Source organism: Buteo buteo, chromosome 4 (genome assembly GCF_964188355.1).
Source record: "Buteo buteo chromosome 4, bButBut1.hap1.1, whole genome shotgun sequence".
Classification (NCBI taxonomy): domain Eukaryota; kingdom Metazoa; phylum Chordata; class Aves; order Accipitriformes; family Accipitridae; genus Buteo; species Buteo buteo.
The window spans coordinates 58,674,580-58,696,126 of NC_134174.1; the positions used below are offsets into that span (position 1 = coordinate 58,674,580).

The 21,547-nt window shown below is 42.3% G+C and overlaps 1 protein-coding gene and 1 long non-coding RNA gene across 6 annotated transcripts; one reads left to right on the forward strand and one right to left on the reverse strand.

Moving 5' to 3' along the window:
* Positions 1-429: 429 nt before the first annotated feature.
* PDCD4 (programmed cell death 4) lies at positions 430-20,329 on the forward strand. Of its 5 annotated transcripts, none has more exons than XM_075026369.1 (13): positions 430-565; positions 5,071-5,216; positions 6,407-6,503; positions 9,876-10,172; positions 10,751-10,845; positions 12,608-12,721; positions 13,000-13,221; positions 13,487-13,584; positions 15,065-15,179; positions 15,976-16,083; positions 17,032-17,142; positions 18,130-18,269; positions 19,599-20,329. In XM_075026369.1, the coding sequence occupies exons 3-13, from the start codon at positions 6,464-6,466 to the stop codon at positions 19,657-19,659; spliced, it is 1,401 nt and encodes a 466-aa protein (XP_074882470.1). In that variant the 5' UTR covers positions 430-565; positions 5,071-5,216; positions 6,407-6,463; the 3' UTR covers positions 19,660-20,329. The 5 variants fall into 5 exon arrangements, with proteins under 5 accessions (XP_074882470.1, XP_074882469.1, XP_074882472.1 ...); XM_075026368.1 differs by having other exon boundaries at positions 454-665; XM_075026371.1 differs by having other exon boundaries at positions 542-732.
* Positions 11,335-14,080, reverse strand: LOC142030351 (uncharacterized). Its single transcript, XR_012650158.1, has 2 exons — positions 13,994-14,080; positions 11,335-12,313 (listed from the first exon to the last, which is right to left on the reverse strand). It is a non-coding gene; the product is annotated as an uncharacterized LOC142030351 (long non-coding RNA).
* Positions 20,330-21,547: the final 1,218 nt, after the last annotated feature.

The window sequence follows — 21,547 nt, forward strand, 5'->3', positions numbered from 1 at the left end:
AGATTGATTTAACTGATAAGATACATTTTTGCTGTCTGCATTATGTGTGGAAATTTATATTCCAAGTGACACAGTAACAGACTCGGTTGTAATCAAACAGCACTGCTGAGGTGTCAGGAGCACAGATGCTGCCTATCGAAAATATTTAAAACAGAAAGTAAAACTTTGAAAAATCTGCAGCAGGGAGTGCAACGAAAGCACTGTGTGATGTTTCTAACCCAGTGCGACTCCTCTCTGCTTTTCACAGCTCTCTCTGGTGCTGGAGGTCGGACAACCTATGTGAATCACCCCAGCTACAGCTCAGATAAACCTTGATGAAAAGCAAAGGCCAGCAGCAAGGGAGACACGCGGTATCTATTGTGCACTAGACATCGGACGGGGGGAAGGGCTGCTCCACGCGTTTTGGGCAACTTCAGCCAATGGATTCCTCCCCTGGGTGTTACAGGAGGGCTTGGCCAGCATGTGAGAAAGGGAGGGGAGAGTTTGAAAACAACCCAGCAGGCTCGAAGGAAGGAAGGAGGGTAGAAAGTGACCTGCTCACCTCCGTGCAAGCATTTTGCTCCAGGTGATCGGCGGCGTTAGGGGTGGAAGCTCAGGAGGGTCCTGGTAGAGGCCGGTGGGTCTCCGCTCGGTGCGGGTTGGCGTGGCAGAGCTCCTGGGCGCAGGTAAACCCGGGACGCAGGTGTCGGGGAGCGGGTGCTGAGCTGCGCAGCCTGCACAGGTTGCCTCAAGGTGCGAATTGGCCAGAAACGGTCGAAAGAGGGGGTTTTTTTCTACAGGAGGAGGAATTCTGCTCTTTTGTTTTTATAGGGATTTTGGTGGTATGTTTGCTATTAATGCGGCTGGGGGAGGGAGGCCAGGAGGGAGCAAGCTCAGAGATTAGCATGTGATCAGCTGGCTCTTAAATATTACGGGCGGTTTTGAGGTTAGAAAGGCAAAAAGAGGCAATATCTTTTAGCAGACTGCTTGACACAATGGAAAAATACAAATATTCTTTCATGGATGTCAGCCCTTTTTCAGGTCATAGTGTTTTAGAAATTAGAAAGTATGTGCAGTCAAATCTAGATGAGATTTCCAGTGATTGATAACACAGCTGCTAATAGAGACATTCAGCAGAAGATAGAAAAAACACCATTTTCTTGTCTGGAGGTGTGCTGGATGGTTCAGGGGTTTTAATCTTCTTTTGATTACTGACCCACCTTTTGGGCCAGTGATCCAGTCCTAAATTTTACCAGAAAATTCTCTAGCAATTCTTGACTGTGCTTTAAAAGGTGTAGTTGGCGTGATGCACTAATGTGGTATTTTGTGGCATCTTCACTTGTGGTTACTGTTCCAGTTTCTCTGCCACCTCTTTCCTCTTCGCTGAAAAATCTCTTTAAAGCCCTTCTTCTGTCTTGCAGGGGAAGCTGGATTCCATGATCTATGTTAATAGCTAGAATTTATTTTCCAAATCTCGGTGATGACACTGTAGTGGTTTGCTTGGTAGATGCTAGTCAGTTGAGGTGCAAAGAGCAAACTAGAAATTATTTTTTGATTGATGGGGAAACAACATCTTTTGAGGCTGCCTCTAGGTTACATGTGAAAAAAGTCTTGTGTGAGCACGCTGAACTGTCCTGACTTGAAAATGTCTGCAACTCAGTGTCTTCATGAACAAGAAAGGGTTTCTGTCATTTGTCTGATGGGAAAGTATTTATCATTAAAAACACAGCAATCATGCTGCACATTCTTTTAACAGATCACTATTATTTTAATTCTTAAACCTAGTTTTGATGATTCATTCAGAGCTGGGCCAGTAAATCAGTTCAGAGGCTCTTACACAAGGAAAGTTTGGCTCTTATTTCAGTCAAATGTACACTGATTTGGATTAGAATTATACTGGAAAAATACGTAAAAATACTACAAAAGTCAAGTCATCATCTATTAACTGAGGAGGGTTGTCTTGCTGGCAGCTGAAAAATCCTGCAATGCAAAAGTACTAAAGCAGAAGGGATCTTTATTTGCTTCCCTCGTAGCACTGGACTGCTATTGCTTGGGCTCTCCGGAGTGACAAAATACAGAAAAAAAACCAAAGGGTTAGCTGAGTTTTTAGGAGAGACTGTGAATGGAGGCAAAATACATGACAATGAAAGGAGACTATCATCTCTAATTAGGTGTCTGGCCTCAGGCAGTGCATATAGAATAAACAGGATAAATGTAAACTAAAATAAGGTAGAAAGTTTGGAAGGTTGTGGATGGATATGCACGGTTTAGCTGTCAATCCTAAACCTGCACTGTGTTAAAGAGTTTCAGCAGTGGAGAAGGTGGCTGCAGCACCTTTTACCTGTCAGATTGACTGAACAGTAGGAATCCTGTCTGCCAACTCTGAGGCAGTTGTGGCGTTTCCCAGTCCCCCTGCCTAAACCGTGTCCTGTAACACCCAATGCTGAAGAGAAGGTAGAAGTGTCTTGTGTGAAGAGGGAGTAAAAGGTCTGAAATCCCCACGTTAGCCGAGAGCAACACAAAGGAGAGGCAATACATTATTTTTCTGATGGTTTTGCTCCAGAAAAAAAAAACAACCAATTGATTCCTAATTAAAGGAGGAGGACACAATGTCGAAGAGGAGGCAGGCACAGCTATCAAGGTTTTCCACGGCTGTCTGTGCTGCCCGTGGAGGCAGGGCTCTCGCCTTCCTGGTCAGGTTCCGTCACTGGCCCTTGCGAACACTCACCCCACCCATCCCCTCACATGGTCTCTGGGTGCGACCGTTCTCCTGCATCCCAGGGTTTGTCATTTCAGATCTAACCTAAAACCTGTCCAAGGTATTGCTGATGGACGCTAACGATCCTCCTAAACGTCAGGAAGGCAGGAGAGGATGACCTGGTGCGCTTTTGCGAGTGGAGTGGGCTACGTTTGACGGGGAAGTGGCAGTTGCTGGCCTGGTGCGTGTGTGCGGTAGCCCCAAAGGACACCTCCTCACGCACCTATACGGGCAGCTTAAGCCAGCTCCACTTCAACCCCCAGGCCAGGCCCCCCAAGCGGGCCGGTACGCGCCACAGGGCCTGCAGGACAGGGCTTGAGCGGGCGGGAGCCGAGCCGCTGCCCGCGGTAGCAGCAGGCAGCGCGGCACCGAGGAGTCTCTCCGGCTCCCTCTCGCACCGAGGCACCTCCTTCACCTCCCCGGTGAACGCGGCGCTGGTCGCCGTGCCCAGCCGGCCGGGCCGCGGCCTGCAGCCGCCGCTCAGCCGGGACGTCGCCTCACGGGCCGCGCCGCCGAGGACCCCGGGCCCAACCGACCGGCCTCTTGCACCCCTCCCCGCACGAATGGCTCCTTCCCGCTCCCTCCCCGCCGACGCCCCCGAGATGGTTTCGCCCTCCCCCCTCTCTCCCCCTTCTTTTTCCTGCGGGCCGAACACCCTCCCGTCCCCACCCACGGGCATCCCCGCCTGCCGATTGGCTGCGGCGGCGGGCGGCAGCCAGCCAATCCGCGGCGCCGCTGCCGCCCGTGTCGCTGGGGGGAAGAAAACAAAAACAAGCAGGCAGGGGCGCGCGCGGCCGAGGGGGCGGGGCCGAGCAGCGGCAGCGGCGGGGAGCGGAGCGGAGCGGCCGGGCACGCGGGCCGCCGCCGCCGCCGGTAACGGTCCCGCGCGCGGCGTGTGAGGGGAGACGGCGCGGCCCGGCCCGGCCCGGCCCGGCCCGGCCCGGCGCGGGTGGCCCTGCCTCCTGCCGGCGGGCGAGGCGAGGCGAGGCCAGGCAGGGTGCGTGGGGGGTGGCCAGGCCGCGGGGCCGTCGCTGAGGGGCGGTTGGCGCCGTGAGGAGCTGCTCCCCCCCCGACTGACCCCCGGCCAGCCCGCCCCGCTCTCGCTGCCCAGCCGCGTCCGGTCCCTCGAGGGTGGCAGCCGGGTTTGGCTGCGCAGCGAGCCCCGCGTCGCCGCCTCCGGCGGTGGGAGCGTTGCTGAGGGCACATGCCGTGAGGTGCGGGTGCTCCTCGGCCGCGGCCGGGCCGGCTCAGCGGTTGCCAGGCCTATGCCGCCGTGCGAGCGTGTGGCGGCAGACCCCTGTGGCAGCCGGGCTCCTGCCGGCCTTCAGCCCTCAGTCACGCCTGTTTTTAAGGGCTGGAGTTGCTCCGCCATTGATTTCTTCCAGCGGCACGGGTTTTGTAGGGGTAGCTAAATCTTACCTGGTTATCCTTGCGTGTGGCAGCAGAACAGCTGTTGTTTGCAGGTCTCCAAAGGCTCGGTGATGAGTGTTTGCTTAAAGTTAGGGGGGAGAGAAAAATCGTGTAAGCTGTGTGGAAGTTCCTCAGGGATGTTTTCCATGGATGTACGGTCTTGATAAGTTTTGGAAGCTTTCTTCTGCAGTGTGTGTTGTTCCCTAAAGGATCAGTTGCCGCTATTTGCCTGGTGGGGTAGAATTGCCTATTTAGATGAAGTACATGCAGTGGTGGTGAGCACAGAGAGTTCAGCGTGTTTTATTGATGGTTTTCAGTGACTTAGGAAATACCCTTGTATGCTGAACTACTTTATTATTTGTATCACTGATTAATTTTAAGATCTCTTGCAGCATTCTTGTTTTACAGATGCTTAAACTAACTTCTCTCCCTTTTGTTCCCTGTTATCTCTAATAACAAAATGTGAGGGTTATTTATTCTGATGGTTTTAATGCAAGTTTTCAAGCTGTGTTCTGTAGTTGATTGGTAGTACTGTGTGGTATAACTCTGCAAAATATAAAGTGACTTTTTTTGACACAGTGATAAATACTAGCATTGTGAGGCTCCAGCAGACCTGTTGGCTTGAGTTAATGAGAGGGTGCATTGCTAAATTGAGAATATGTCTCCTGATCAGTATGGCAACATGAATTGCAATGTTCAGTTATTCTGTCATCCTTGTTACAAAGCAGGGTGCTGAATCTCAAAAAGACAGCATATGAAAATTGTGTTGTTACTTATTACGTTGCCATAGATGGAGAATTTCAGCTAGGGTCCTATATGGAAAAAGTATTTCTCCACTTGAAAATTAGGACTTGGTTACAAATGATGGAAGTCATGATTGTTCTTGTAATACAGGTTTTGTCCTTTTGTCTTGTTTTTCAAAGAGGTGGACAACTGATGGAACATTCCATTAGGAAGAATAAAACTGTTCTTACAAGGTAGTTTGCTCAGATTAAACTGAGATCCATACAAAAAATCTCCAACCAACAGTGACTGGGAACACTTGAGAACTCCTGAATGATTGATTGAGGTAACTCAGAAAAAATGTTTATCTAAAAAAATGGTGTGGGGCAGGGAGGACTTCTTATTGCACAAAGCTGTTAACTGTTTGGGTTGGCATTAGGAAATGCAAGATCATGACAGCTTGATACTGTGCCCTAAACCAGAGTTTCTTTATTGCCAACGGTCTGTGATGAATCATTTGCAGTTAATAGGTCTGTGGTAGGCAAGTGGGCATAAGAGGGGAAAACAAGGAAAGAGAAGAGAAAAGGGGAAGGGAGTGCTGTCGTTTTGTGTCACAATCTTGCCACTCAACGGTAAACTGTTTTCAGGGCAGCAAAGAGTGAGAAAAGGGAAAAAAGAGCCACTGAATTCTTATGGGGCAGACACAAATACTAGTGATATTCACAGGACTATGAAGTGATGTGTGAAAATCTTGCAGGTGAAAAAGTGTATGGGGAATTCTGGAGCTGCTTCATTTTTTGTGTATAGAAAGGAAAGATGGATGATGCCATCTCTTTCACAGTGACATAGGCTGGTTTGTAGAACAGCAGCTGCTAGGAAGAGGCAGAAAGAATAACAGAAAAAGAGAAGTGTTCAACTTTATCCTTTGCAGATTGAATGGTGGTCGTTAAGAGTGTTTGAAGGGTGCAGAAGCACAGATGTGAAAGCTTGACAGCTGTATGTATGCATACAGTAAAACATAAAGACTATGTCTTTGAGGGCAGGAACAAAAAATAGCTTGTCTTCTAAGGGCTGGTCTGAACTCGATAAATTGGTACCATTTTATCAGTACAGTTCACCTGAAGAGCATTTTTCTTGTGGTTGCAATTATAACATAGATATTGTATGCTTATATAGATAGCCACTTTGCAGAATAGGACAGTCTAAAGTTGATAGAGGTGGCTTTTATCACCTAAAAAAAGCTGCATAGAGGGGGCTTTTAAAATAACGGCTTTTATCCTGGTGCCTCCTTTATAAGCAGCAGAACTGAGAGCTGTGAAGACATCAGGGCTTAGACAGATGTGTTTGAGGGTGGTGCTGTCTCATGTTACACTGTTTACCTTCTTAGGAACTTTTCAGTGGTTACTGATAGTTAATTATAACTTTAAAAAAACTATTTTTGCATTGTATTTTGTAAGTGAAGCCTTTGCAGTTTTTTATTACTTTAAGATTTGGTCTAGTACTTTTCTTGGCCTAAGCTTCTCTGTTTCTGTTTAGGCCTTGGAGGGGAAACGTTAAGACTTCACATTTCACAGTCAGTTCTGTTAAGCAACTATGGAAGTAGAAAAGGAGCACATTTATATTACCCCAACAGGTACGTAATATAATCTCTATTTTTTTTACTTAAAATTGCTTGGCTGACCTGAAGTGTTCTCTCTAGAAAAATTGTATTACCTGTTAATTTTTTAACAGTACTGGTTTAAAAAAAAAAAAAATCCTTCTCAAAACTTTACAGAATACTTCTTTCAATGATGCATCATAGTATCCTGCTTGATTACATTTATTTCAATATTTGTTAGAATCACAAAGTTAACATTTCTTTAACTTACTAAATAACAGTGACTCTAGACTCCTTATCACCTGACTTCAGGTAGTGCTGGTGTGAAGAAAAGAATAAGCTCAAAAGTAAAATGTGTAGGTCCATTTGGGAGGTACAAATTCTGCTTTTCTGTAGCCGTTTAGCTTAAAATTAGAGGAAACAGATGATGAAGGGCTTGACTGGAAGTAGGCTGGCATGGGAAAATTTATCGAATATGTGTTAGAGACTGCCCTGAAATTGACTGGTTTGTCCATATCACGAATGTGTTTTATGATGCCTAGTCAAGTTAACACAGTTTCATGTTGTTTTCTGTGTCTTCCAAAGGTTGTGATGATCTGCACTGACCTTTTTATACCGAAGTTTTTGTAGGTTCTAAATGTTTTTCAGAAGAAAATTGTATATATGTTAAGATGGTATGTAATGCAGTTGAAGTGGCAACATGCTCCATATGACCTCTTATTTTAAACCAGAATTAGTTTAATGTAGAGGATACATTGCTTCTCAGCATTTTAGAATTATATTTGGATAACTAGATGTCTAAATTGACCTAATTTGGTCAAATTAAATTTGTATGTAGGTAAGTACTGGCTGAATGCTTTGTTAATTAAGGTAGCATCGTAAAGGCACAAATTTTAAGTGTGCCTGCTAGGCTTAATAGCAGGGTAATAAGATGAATTTGGATAACTTTTTAACCTATAGTAAGCAAAGTCTTAAAGTTTATAAAACACTGTTACTGCTTATGTAGGTGTGTGTGTATGTTATATGATGTAAAAATGAGAAGCTGAAAGGAAGATCTGCATCATTTTATATGTACTTTTTATAAAATTATTTTATTTTAGAAAATTGTTGAAAACTAGTGTATCTGTTTTATCTATTTTTTTTCACCCTAACTAGGTAGCTAATAGTGGAGGGCTAGTTGGTTATAGTATTATGGAGAAGGAGGTTGCAGCTGGAAGTGATAGTGTTATATAAAAAAACAGTTTAGTAACACAGTGAGAAATATCGAGTCTTAAGGGTTGGATGTTTCCTGTGGAGGATTTCCTTTAGTCTTGAACCTGAGATCAGGATTGTGTAAGAAGGTTGGACTGTAGCCTTCCCTTTTATTCTTAGTCGTCAGATTCAGGACTGACTTATGTTAATTGTTGGCCATTTTCTTGGGAAACTGAGAAAGACTTAGGTGGTCATTTAAGAGTGTAGTTCCTGGACAGTAGGATTGCAGGTCTAAACTAGAGAAATTCATATGAGAGTGGACATGAAGAATTATTTAAATTCGTTTGTCTGAGATTAACTGATTGTGCTGATGGGGTCTCCCTGGGGAATGAGAGGAAGGAAACCTGTTCTGTTTGGTTTTGTTCCCCTGCCACCCCCCACACCCCCCAGCTTTATGCAAATCTCTCATTGTTTTATTAAAATGTTAGACAAACTGAGAAAGCTTGTTGTGGGGAATCTTTTCCTGGATGTGATGCATGCTTTTCTTATTTAGCTTGCTGCAAGCATAAAAGGAATGCTTTTGTGGGAGTAATGAGTGGAAAGATGAAGCTTAGACTGGAATGGCTGCATTATTGTTCAGCTATAGCATTCACATCTGTGAACACTAGTATCTAAATGTTACTACTTTGATCACGAAGACCATCAAACTTTCTTCACTTTGTAGTGTAGTGTCCTCTTTGATATGGGTAAATGCTTTGAGATTGGAAATGTTTTATTGGTACACTTTGCTTTCAAAACAATTTTTCAGGAACCTGTTTTGAATTGAAAAAATACAGTACTGAGAAGTATTGCCAAGTGAACGTTGCTAATTAGAATGTATTGGAATGGTGAGGTAATGCATTCAGCTAAGGCCAAATACAAATCTTAAATACTATTCATATTCTGGGTTTGTGGCAGTGAACTTATCTGTAAAGCAGGCTTGGCACAGCTGGAAAAGCAGCTGCTTCTGTGTGCCTCATCGTTGTACTTTACCTAGGGTTCAGGCTGTAGGTTCTATCTTTGAGACTGCTGAATCCTCAAGAAAAGAAGGGCTGTATAACAGAGAGCTGAGGCTGTTCCCTTGGCTTTTGTGTTTTCCAATTTGCAAGGACTCCCAGGGTACTAACTGGAATGTAAATAGGTCCCCAGGTGCTTTTTTTATCTTGATGGGTTAAGAAGGGGAAGAACTTGAGGCTTTTGCTCATAATGCTCTCAATAAGACATTCTGCTGAACCATACAGTTCAGGTGGGGGACATCCTAACTTTGTGAAATAAAAGACTTTAGATCCAAATTTTAAATGTGCATTAACTTCCCAAAAGAGTGAAACTATTGCACTTCTCAGTGCTCTGAGACATTCACAGGTCCTTAAGTTGTGAGTGGTTTTTGTTTGGTATGAAGCAGAGCTAGTTACCTATTACATATGATTGTGCTGGGGAATAAACCATGGCTATTTTAGAAGCAGTCTTGACAGAAGCTGCAGTGAGGGGCAATCCATAGACAAGAGAGATCACACTGTTTCAAAAGACTTTATTCTATGAGTCTTTGTTGCCGAACTCCCCAGGCTTTGTATTAAACAGCATTTTTTTCCCATAACTTCAAAAAGAAAAAATAAAAGTAGTGATGTTTTTATATTCTTGTAAGTCTAAATCATTGCTTTTCCAGTTGGTGAGCTGTGTTTGAAATTCCTTGAATGAGGGGAATGTTGGTGGATGATTTAGGAAATTAATTTCACTTTGGTGACTAGTCTATTAACGTTAGTGAGTTTTTACAGAATTTACTGTATTGGCAGTTCTGTTTGTTTCTAAATCAAGAGATGAGTGGGTGGCGTGAGAACTAGGTACTTAGGTCTTGTGTACTAAGGAGTTCTGATAGTTTTTGTTTAACAAGGGTGGGGTTTTCTGTGGTTTACCTGTTCATAAATGGTTTTATTCATTTGCTTTCCAACTCTTGACATATGCTCTGTTTAGATTGTGGATAGCTTGTGCAGGGGAATAAGGAACTCCTTATTACTGTGATGTGTAGACATATTTTAAAAACAACATCATTTGTCTGAACTCTGTTGGAAATATGAGTTCTATTTAATCTTGTCATCCTTTTAAAATGCAGTGTGTTTTGGTATTCTAACTTAAAACTGTTTAAAAATGTAGCAGATTTTTTTGCTCTGTCTCCTTTTTAAGAACTTGAGAATCTAAGTGATGCTCCATTTTCCGGTGATGAAGAAAATGGTGGGTCTGAGGAACGAAAGACTGAAATCAATGGAAATTGGATTCCTGCAACTTCAATTACTGAAGCCAAAATAAATGCTAAAGCAAAGAGACGTTTGAGGAAAAATTCTTCTAGAGATTCTGGGAGAGGAGACTCTGTTAGTGACAATGGAGAGACACTGAAGATTGGAGTTGTACCAACGAGCCCAAAGGGGAGACTCCTGGACAGGCGATCCCGGTCTGGAAAGGGAAGAGGTCTACCAAAGAAAGGTTGGTGTAGCTTAGTGAAGAGAGCAGCATTATAAAGATACATTCTGTCCAAAACATAGGGGTTTGTTGTTTTTTTTTTTTCCACTGGGAATCATTTTCATAAACTGCAGTCTCTTTGCAGGCATTGGTTCTTTATGTTAGATAGTAGGTGGCAATAGGAGCTAATAGTAGGTGGCATTCTTATGAGAAAATTTTATGTGTTTCATCAATTAACTTCTGTCTTTAAGGCAAGTACCTTTTCTTAGCAAATGTAATAGACAAATTTGAACTGTTGGTGGTTCACAGGATTGTTATTAATGCAAACTTAAAGGATGGTTATGTTTGAAAGTACAGTTTCAACCTTCAGTAATTCTTGTGCAGTTTCATACTGCTTCTTGTATCTTACTGCAAAGTGATGAAAAGACTGGTTGCTAAAGTGGGAACCCGTCATACAAGCACACCCTTTTCAGTGTGTATTGTTAGAGTCAGGAGGTGGGCACAAGCAGTGATATATCACTTAAGTGAAAGAATGTTGGGTTGAATTCAGAAGTATTCTTTGTAAACTGATGGTCCTTGCTTACTGTCCCGTATTTTGCCAGGTGGAGCAGGTGGTAAAGGTGTTTGGGGAACACCAGGTCAAGTGTATGATGTAGAAGAAGTAGATATTAAGGATCCTAATTACGATGATGACCAGGTAGGCAAATAATTTCTTTGCAGAGTTGTTTTTTATTTCCTTTATTGATTTCAATTGCTGTGATGCTTATGTTAATGGAAGTTTGACCTTGTGAGTTATGTGAATGTCACCCTGGCTCTACTAAATGCTAATTTTTATGCTCAAGAATGGATTATTGGCTAGTTAAAGACAACTGGTGTAGAAGTGTCACAGTGTAATACTCACAAATCTTACCCCACGGGCCCTCTTTCTGTGCCTGACTAGGCAGCACCCTTCTACCAGGTGTGTTCTTCACTGCTGGTTCCCATTGAGGTGAATGTTGCAATGCTGCTCTATATTGCAAACAGGCACCATGTTAAAAATGCAGCACAGACTTTCTTAAGTTGCGAGTTTAGTAGGGGACAGTATGCTTTATGGATTTTTCTCTTCCCTGTATTCCCAACCCTCCCAATGTCTTGTATCTACTTGGTATAAACACTTCAAACTAGTGCAAAGTTGATAGCCTGGATATTTTGTTTACATGTATTTATTTAGAATATGTTGTGGAAGATATCTTACAGCCATATTATCAGGGAAAAAAAAAGCTTACTGGGAAAAGGTGCTTTATAACATTAAGTCACTGAGGAAAGGAAACACCGATTACAAACACATATTACTAAAATCTCTGAGATCAATACAATTGTGAGACCGTAAGTAAATTCTGTGTAACATAAGCAGAGTGACAGTGGTGTCCTTTGAGCAGAGGCTGTTTGCTGTAGCCATAGCTGCTGAGAGGATGGTATATTGGAATATCAAAACCTTCTTCCAGTATCCATTTTCTCCCTGCAATGCAATGCTTTACATTAACAGATTAGCTGTTAAAAAGGAAGCTGATGAGTGCATAAAAGAAAGTTTATTGAAGAGTGAATATTCTGTGGAACTTCCGTATGCTTAGCTTTTCTAAGGTTGTAAATGGAGACTGATGTGATGGAACAATACGCTTTTCAACTTCTGCTATACTTATTGATCATGGAAACCTTCCTTCCAATAAGCATTAGTTGGAAAACTTCTTTGTTCAGATTTCTGTGATCTGTAGCATTGCTCTGAATGTTACTTCTGTAGTCTGTGAGGAATAGGGAACTGAATTACAGTGGGGAGATCTGGTTGTGCTGGAACTCTGCAGGACCAGGTTATACAGGAGGCAGTTGCTGTGTGGTTCTTTTTTTCCCCCCTTAGGGAATGTCTTCGCTCACAAATATTCTGAAAATGCTGTTTCTCTGATTTGTACGTGCTATTGCCTGTCTGGTCCCGCAGTCACTAAGGAAGAGGGAAAGCAGGCAGGCTTGCTGTCAGAGACTGGAGTGCCATTTGCAGGGAAAGGTGCTGAAAGTTATATCTTGTCCTGTGGCACAGCTAACTCTTGGGCTGAGACAGGAGCTTCTGTTGCTCTCCCTTCAGTACATACTACATTGGTACTTGAACTCTGTGTTCATGTGGTATCAGCAGAATCCTAGGAACAGAGTTTGGAGTGTTTATAGTAACAGTAAATTCAGCCTTTCAGTTGAACTCAGCTAACAGTAAATTAAAAATAAAAGCAATATAAGCAGCATGACATTTAGCCAGTATTGTCCGCACTTTAATGTTTAAGAGGTAATGTTATGTTTTATGGCAGAATACTGACTATCAAGACTAAAGCATTAAGGATTTAGAAGATATATTTTGATGCTATTAGCACTGCAAAAGATATAAGAAGAGACAGTACTGCTTACAAAAGGGTATATGCTTTTGTTGTCTTTTAAAATAGGAGAACTGTGTCTATGAAACAGTAGTTTTACCTCTGGATGAAAGAGCATTTGAAAAAACTTTAACACCAATCATACAGGAGTATTTTGAACATGGAGATACTAACGAAGTTTCGGTATGTTGCATGCCTTTTTACTTCTTTATTTTAGGGGCAAACATGTAGTGTACAAGGGGATCCAACTGCTAGCTATAAATAAGTGTATAGAGATGTTGGCAAGAAATGTGCAATAAGAACACCTAAGGAGTTATATTCATTACATGAGCAGAAGTGTATATGTAAATCTAAACATAAGCATATAAATATTTATGTATTTGTAACATTTATAGAATATATATTGATATAATAAAAATTATGAAATCTAAATCTGTTTCGTTTTTTCAAATCTTACTTAGGAGATGCTGAAGGATTTAAACCTTGGTGAAATGAAATACAGTGTGCCAGTGCTGGCTGTTTCCTTGGCATTAGAGGGGAAGGCTAGTCATCGGGAAATGACATCTAAGCTTATTTCTGACCTTTGCGGGACAGTAGTAAGCAAAACTGATGTGGAAAAATCCTTTGATAGACTGCTTAAAGAACTACCTGAATTGGTGTTGGATTCTCCCAGGGCACCACAGGTATATTTGTAAAGTTTTATGCTAGCAGTCAAAAGCTTTTTCTTTTAAGTTGTGGCTAAAATCGATCAAGTAAACTAAAATAGATTCTGTTCTGAAAAATTGGATTGTCTTGCTGTCTGTAATCTCCTACAATTTCCTAGGCTGTGTTTTTACTTTGAGATGGCTCGTTTAAATAAAATTTGAAAACCATGCACATTATAATTGTCTACTTAGAGCTACTTTGAAATTCAACATTTAATTAAAAATGCTTCTGTTTTATATGCAGTTGGTGGGCCAGTTTATTGCTAGAGCTGTTGGAGATGGGATTTTAAGCAGTACCTACATAGATGGCTACAAAGGCACTGTGGATTGCGTCCAAGCTCGGTAACTTTCTTGTTTTCTCTACATAGCTACAGTTTTCTATTCCAAATGCCAAAAATGATGATTTGGATTTTAGGACTTGAGGATAAATCATGTGGTTGTCTAGAACTTCTTATTTTTTAATTTAAAATGATAAAAAAGAAAACCACAAAGTCTGCAACAACAAAATCCAGAATGACTCAGGTCAGAGGAGAAACACTGAAAGTGCCTGAAAAATGTAATAAAACATTTGACTTCAGTTTGTCAGGTTTGTTGTCCAGCTTATGGTTGAGGGTGAAAAAAAATGAGCTGAAACAAGAAGTGATTATGGAAGGTTTTGTCTTTAGAAAAAGCTTTAATGTGATTAATGAGTAAATATAGCATCAGGACAGCTGCTGTAAATATGTTGTGAAATACACAAGGGATTTTTTGCCTTGTAAAGGTTTGAAGCTTGTGCAGTGCTTTCCCAGACTTTCTCTGTAATGCTTTATTCAAGAAGTATAATTGTTTTCCATGTCAGGGTGAGAAGTTTGAAGGAGCAATCTCTGAAAAAGAGAGACATTTTAATAACTAGGCATGTTTTATTATTTTTTCCCCCATAAGTGTGTGTTTCAGGCTTGATATGGAGGTGCTGAACTCTTGAAGCTTCTAAAAGCTCCCTTTGTAATGATTATAGTTGGGTACTTTTAGAAGGAAGGGAAATGGTTAGCTGCCTAACTTGAGGGTTCAAACTGTGAAAATTGTCTTGTCAGTTATACAGATGTCTCCTGTGATTTGAAGGATTGTAGCCTGCATACTGCACATCTGGGATGCTTTGCTGCCTTTGCTATTTCTTGGCCAGTCTTTTCTGCTTGTTAAATCTTGGTGAATAGAGTTATTGTTATTGGCTAGCCCCCAGTCTGAGGATTGGGATAACTGTTCCTTCTTTAGCTGGATGGTCTTAACTGGATCTGAGGTTTTTCACCTTACTTCCTTTTTCATTCTTTTCTCAACAAACTGGCAAACTTTCCTAGTTCGTGCTATCTTTTTGCAACTACATATTTGCCTCCTGAAATGCTATTTTGGCATAATTCTTTAGATCCAAACAGAAAATAATTTCAGTAGAAAAGCTGTTCTTCAGTGTGGAAGCAACTTAAGCCTCTTTTGTTTGAGATACACGTGCCAAGCTGCGTTCTTGGAGGAATCCGCCTCTGCATAAGAAAATACTAAGTTCTTTCTTGTGAGGATGTTTCATGTTCTGCACTGATGATTCAGATCAGCTACCATCACAGCATTGTTACCAGTCCTTAGCATGGTATAACCAGAAGTGTAAAGGTGGCAGAAAGAAAACGTGCGGAGCTAGCTTGCTGGCTTCTTGATCCAGATGTCCCCATGGAGTTGCTAACCTTGACCTCTTCCCAGGGATCTGGTTGCTTTGCCCAAAGAGGAGTGGCAGTGGGGAAAGTTACACGTCTTTCAATGAAGTTTTGTAATAACTTTTTAAAACACCAACTTTGCTTTCCAGAGCTGCGCTGGACCGAGCTACTGTGTTGCTGAGTATGACAAAGGGTGGAAAGCGTATAGACAACGTGTGGGGATCGGGAGGTGGCCAACAGTCTGTGAAACACCTTGTTAAAGAGGTAGCTGATTTCTACAAAACTCTCCTCTCTAGAGTTCGCTGTTTGTCTAAGCTTATCTTGTTTGGTATAGAGCAAAAAGATACATATATCCTGTAATGAAATGATTTCTTGAGTGTTTTGGCTTTTTTTTAAATTTATACAAAGTAGTTTTTAAAAACTGATGTAGATAACTTTGTTGATTTTATAGAATTTGTCAGTGGTGGGAACATGCTAGTACATATTCTGTATTGCAAGTATACATTTATTTTTGCTTTAAGCAAAACTTTAAGCACTTAGCTTTTTAAGAGCTTACAATATAAAATGGTGAAGCAATTAGAAGAGCCAAGATGAAACTGGCTAAACTAGATAAACTATTATTTTTTGGCATCACTGATTAAAAGCACAGTAATAACTCAGAGTGGAAGAAACGGGAATGTTTAGAGATCCATGCTATGAAGTAGGCAGGTTTAAAGGAAAAGGTCATGTTATAATTTTTAAGTTGAGTGTAACAGATAGGAGTTCAGGGGAGAAGATAAAACTTAATCATACCCATATTAACCTTTTCTGGTGATATGCATCTTCTAAAGCAATGTTTTTGGTGCTTGTGTGTCTGTATTAACACTATGGATAGCTACTTGGCTTACACTGTGTTTCAGGTTGCTGATAATGTCTCAATTTAATTACATTTATAAAAATGCAGCAAGTTTCAGGAACTAACTTGCTGCTGGGTTGATTGCAGATTATCAAAACAGTTGACAGCTTTTAAATTTTGTACCTAATTAGTGTTGGGCTTTTTGTTTGTTTCAAAATTCAATAGATTGATATGTTGCTGAAAGAGTATTTGCTTTCCGGAGATGTACTAGAAGCTGAACGTTGCCTTCAGGAACTGGAAGTACCCCATTTTCACCATGAACTTGTATATGAAGTAAGCAGAAATCAGAGTCCCTTTAATAATTGTCAATAATACCAACAGGTTTGGTTTTGTTTTGATGTGGGCATGCAAATAATATAACTGGAATCTGAAGCTCAGATTGCTTGTTTTGATGTTATTTGAGTAACTAAATTGTTTCATGTAAAGTTAATGGTTTGTGTGCTCGTTTGTGTGCACACTGTGCAACAAGTAAGCTGCTGCTAACTCTGGGAAGATCCAGAATTAATTTTTGTTTGTTGGGTAAATAGCTGAATTCAGATTATTATAGATTGCTGAAAAAGAAGAGCTCAGTTTATTTTCTGCTGAGGAATTGCAGCAAAAAGCCATGCTTTGTTTTGGTGTTTATTTCCTTTTAGTTTCAGATATCTAGGTGTTCTAATGGGTGTTACCTGTTTTTGTTAAGCTATAGAGCTTCCTTTTCATCTAGCACATTTGTAAAAGCTCTGAGATACTTCAGAACCAGACTAGGTGAGCAAAAGATCATCTTTGCTGTATCTGGGAGACTGCTCCCATTTGTACTCCTTTATCTGCCAAATTGGGAAGTGGTTGTTTACCAGTAAAGCTGAACACCCACAATCTACAAAATTTACTTTTCAGTAAATGGACTCCTTTTAGAAAATTTCTTCACAATAGAAAAACAGAATCCTTTTAGTTGATAGGGGCTGAGGAGATTTGTAGATTTTAAACTTCTAAGTTCTTCTAGAATCACAGATACAAAATAATCATAGATACAAAAGTAATTTTATGAAATTAATTAATTGCCTCTGTACTGCAGCAACCATATGGATGTAGTTATGTATCTCTCAAACCAGAGCCAGAAAGGCAATGCTTTTCACTCCATCTAGTCCTTTCTGGTTTTCCATACCTCCTCATACACTTACATGACATGTACTTGAACCACTGTTTTCTTTGTAGTTAAAACAGTTGCATGATTTGTTTTAGGCCATTGTGATGGTTTTGGAGTCAACTGGAGAAAAGACCTTCAAAATGATACTGGATTTGTTCAAGTCTCTCTGGAGGTCTTCTGTCATTACTATGGACCAAATGAAAAGAGTAAGTGTGGCATTTAGAGAATTTTGGTAAGGTCTTCCAAAATTTGCCTAGTTTTTACCATCTTTTAAGTACTATTTGTATTCTATTGCTGACTGCTACTTTTAAGTTCTCCATGGTTATTCTGTATCCAATACAAATAATTTGTTACTGATGTATGTACAATGCTTGTCATGTACTGACAGAAGTACAAATGAATTCCGAGCAGTAGCTCTCTGTAGAACTGCAAGGTACAGAATATTTGAATCTTCAGTCAAAGATTTCCAACTGCTTTTATGCAATTAAGTGGTTAAACCTAATCATTTAAAATGCTGCAATATAGCTTCATTTTTCTTAAATAAATTTTTCTTTTTATCCAGTAGTTCTTCATAATTAAAGCAGTACAATAAGGACTGACTTAATTACACGTCAATTAGAACAGCTAATATTTTGCACAGTTGGGATCATCCATGGCTTTGCTTCTAGGTATGAAAATAAGACAGCTGTTCTGTCCCAGGGCAAATTAGGTACCACACAAAGACTGGTGTCAAAATTTACCCAGCCATACTGCTGGCAGGAAGTGATGGAGTCATCTGTGGTTGTCACTAGTGTTTCCCTTACTGCATAAACTGTTGTGGTGATTTGTGGCCACATTTTGTTCATTTACATGGAAGAAAAATTACCTTTCCTTCTTTGTGTTACTACCCATGCAATAGCAGCCAGGCTAACACACACATTCTGTACTGTCTGGATTTCTGACTTCTAAAGAAGTTAAAAAGTCACCTGGTGTTTTTATGTAGATAGGTGGTTGTGTAATACCATGGTAGTAGCTGGTATTATACCTTCCTTTTCCACTGACTTGCAGCTGCTCTGCTTTAGGTTTGTTGAAACTGTCCATAGTATAGACGAAACTATAATGAAAATAAATCCTCTGAGTGCAAAAGGGTATTTAAAAAATTTGTTATAAAATCATAGAATAACCAGATCATTATTTGAATTCTTACATTGTAGGGCTATGAACGAGTTTACTGTGAAATCCCAGATATTAACCTGGATGTGCCACACTCCTATTCTGTGCTTGAGCGGTTTGTAGAGGAATGCTTTCAGGCTGGAATAATCTCCAAACCACTGAGAGACCTCTGCCCTTCAAGGTACTTGTTTTATTGTAGATAGGTGAAGGCATTGCCTTTTGTTCCCATTCTAGGTAACAGAAAGCAGGATTTTATGACCAAAGTATTACAGATTGGAACTAGAAACTATGGAGGATGGAGAAACAGAGGGTTGGACTGGTAAGAAGTTTATTAAGAAGCTCCACTGGTGTGAAACCTGTTATGTGGAGGCTGGGATAAATACTTGAGGAAAGTAAGCCTGTGGTGAGTCCCAGGCAGCATGTCTGTGCTCTCCAGAGTATGAAGACCTGCCTCTCCTCTGTTTTGCTGATTTGCTTGGCAGAGATCAGTGCAGTACTGAGATGGAAGATTCAGGCATCACAATGATCCATGTAGGTGACAGTGGAAAACTGTCAGCTACAGTGGGGGGGGGGTGTGTGTGTGAAATTGCTTAAAAAATGGTTTAAATATACCAAATGGCATGAATAGAGTTCTAAGATGAGACAACCAATTCTAATCTTTATGTAAAAAGGAATAGGACACTTAGGTGGAATAAGCTTTACACACCTGATCCCTTTGTGTCTGTCTGTCATGTGGTTTGTGTAGTGGTTTTGGTTTGTTACTGTTCATAGTGTAAATGATGCTGTTTGAACTGTAGCTTATCAGTATTCTGTTCTCTCCTTACTGGTCACAATACAATTAATAAGTCTCATTTCATGTAGGGAATACATGTAAATTTTAAAATATGATGTTAAAACTATTACTTGCAATTTTATGCATTGGGAATAGTACTACTTACTAGACAGATCTTTTCTAGTTTGGGTGTTTTGTTAGGCTGCTTAAAGCATCTTGACAGCTTGTGATAAATTCAAATTTTGAAATGTTAGTGTCTTTATCAAAACCAGCCTCCATTTGTGGACTTCTATGTATCTCGGTATCAAGTGTTTTGCAGGTTTGTGGTATGGGAGGTTTGAAAGTCATCACTGCAACAAAAGGTTGATTATACTTCAGTTACCATTATACACTGAGAGGCGTTTTTGGCTTATGTACTTAGTTTTGGGTAGAAAACCACCATTCCTAGGCTTTCAAGCTAGCATCTTTTGCAAGTGTGAACATTAAAAGGTGAGCAAAGTGAAAGGCACTTGACAACGCAAATTTTGAAAAGCTTCTTGCAAATAAACCTCGATGTAAGATTCAGGTGGATTTTTAAGCAATTTATCAGTGATCAAGAAATGTCAGCTAATCTTGCTGAGCTTGCACACCTTATATGTGACTCCCAAGACCAAGAGAAGATTCTTGTCAGTGATAAGAAAAAAAACAACTGATGCTACTTTGAATTACTGAAAAGATACTTTCTGCTTTTTCTTACAGGGGCAGAAAGCGATTTGTGAGTGAAGGAGATGGAGGTCGTCTTAAGCTAGAAAGCTACTGAATGTGAGAACCAGCTCCTGAAGCCTTAAAAGTTTAAAGGGAAAATAGATATCTCTATATATACAAACATGCATCCTTTTTTGGTGTGTGTATGTATATATGTATACACATATATAATACACCAAAATTTTAAAGAGTTGCTTAGCACAGTTCATATTTTTTTAAAAGCACATGTTTTGGGTACAAATTGTTTTTTTAAAATAGTTTTATAAATTTCAGGAAGAAAACTTCTTTCTTTGGGCATATAGTAGAACAACTGGCCACTTTGCTGTGGTGGTGCCTTCAAATAAGCTATCTTTTTAAGTGCCATATGTTTATGACCTAATCATTCCATGTTTGCATCGACGTCTGCCTGTCGCTCTTTCTTTCAAGGACAGTGTTGTCATCATAAAATCACTGGTTTATACAAAGCTTTATAGAAAGGTCAAGTTAAGCTGCTGTGATCCCATTTCCATTGCTGCTGAAGAAATACTGTGCTTTGGGAGGAAAAATAGCTGTTTCTTTGTTTTAAAGAACCCAAGAAAATGGAGTTGGGTCATAAGATTAATCCATCTGTTCCAGGGGAGAACACTGGTTGGTTTCAGCCCCCATGTACCAAACTTGTCTTTTTTTTATGTAACTGGAAAAGTGAAAAGTTCTGGCAAAACATATTAAAAATATTTTTTTGTGAAGCTCTCCTTTCTGCCCTTTTTTTTAAAAAAAAAAAAAAAGAGCAAATTTAACTGTGTTCAGTTCTCTGCAGTGTGTGCAGTTAAGCTGTACATCTCACACCGCCCTTTTGTATTACAGTTGAGCATTGAGTAATTAACGTCACGGTAGGTATTTACCAAATGTGTTTTTGAAAACCAGTGACGGGCGTAGGAGCGTCCAGGTTGGCCCAGAGGTAGTTTGAGCGTGCCCACACGGCACGGCTTGGCCAAGCCCCTTCCCAAGAACAAGATGTATCTAGAGAAGACCCTCTAACAGCGACGCACTGGAGCCCCTCCTCAAGTTTTCCAGTTTCGCGTCGAAGATGCCCGGTGCCGGGACGCGCGGGCAGTCGGCGTTACGGGGCTGCAGCACCCCAGCGAGCCTGGGACGCCGTTACGCGACCCGGCCGGCGGGGCTGGGTCACCCGCCTCCTCCCCTCGTCCGACTGCTGGGGCTGGGCCTCCAGCAGCGCCCACCGGGGTCCGGCTGCCCGTCGGACTCGGCCAGCCCAGAGGCGCGTCGGAAACCGGCGAGCGGAGCCGGCCCGGAGAAGGCGCCTCCCGCCGCCCCGCTCCCGCCGCCCCTGCTGCCTTCCCGGCCGGCCAGCCTTCGATCCCCCAGCTCCCCGACAGCGCGGGTACCTCCGAGTGGCGGGTGCGGCCGCCGCAGGGCGCGGTGCCCGCCGGCCCTCCCCGGGGCGGGGGCTAGGGCCGGGTCGGCGGTGCCCCCTCGGGCGGCCGCGCCGCCTCCAGCGCCGCCCGCTGCAGCTTCTCCAGCTTCTCCAGCGACACCGACTTGAGGGGCAGCACCTTGGGCTTGCACAGCACCATGGCGGCCGCGTCCTCCACCGACAGCTGCCCTGCGAGGGGAGAGAAGCGCGGTGCGTGAGCGCCGGGGCCGGGCCGGGCCGGCTGCCGGGACGCGCCCGCCGCCGGTACCTTGTTTGGGCAGCACCTCCCGGAACGCTGCCTTCCCCTCCGGCATGGCGGCTGCCGCACGGCGACGCGCAGGCGCGGTGCCCTGGTACCGCCCGTACGCGCATGCGCGGTGCTGAGGAGGGAGGCGCGCCTCCCGCGGAGAAAACTACAGTTCCCTGCCTGCGCTGCGCGGCGCCTCGTCCCGCACGCCCGGCCTTCAGGCCGGCTCCGGCACCCCGGTGCATGCTGGGAGTTGTAGTCCACTCGGGGTGGCGCCCCCGG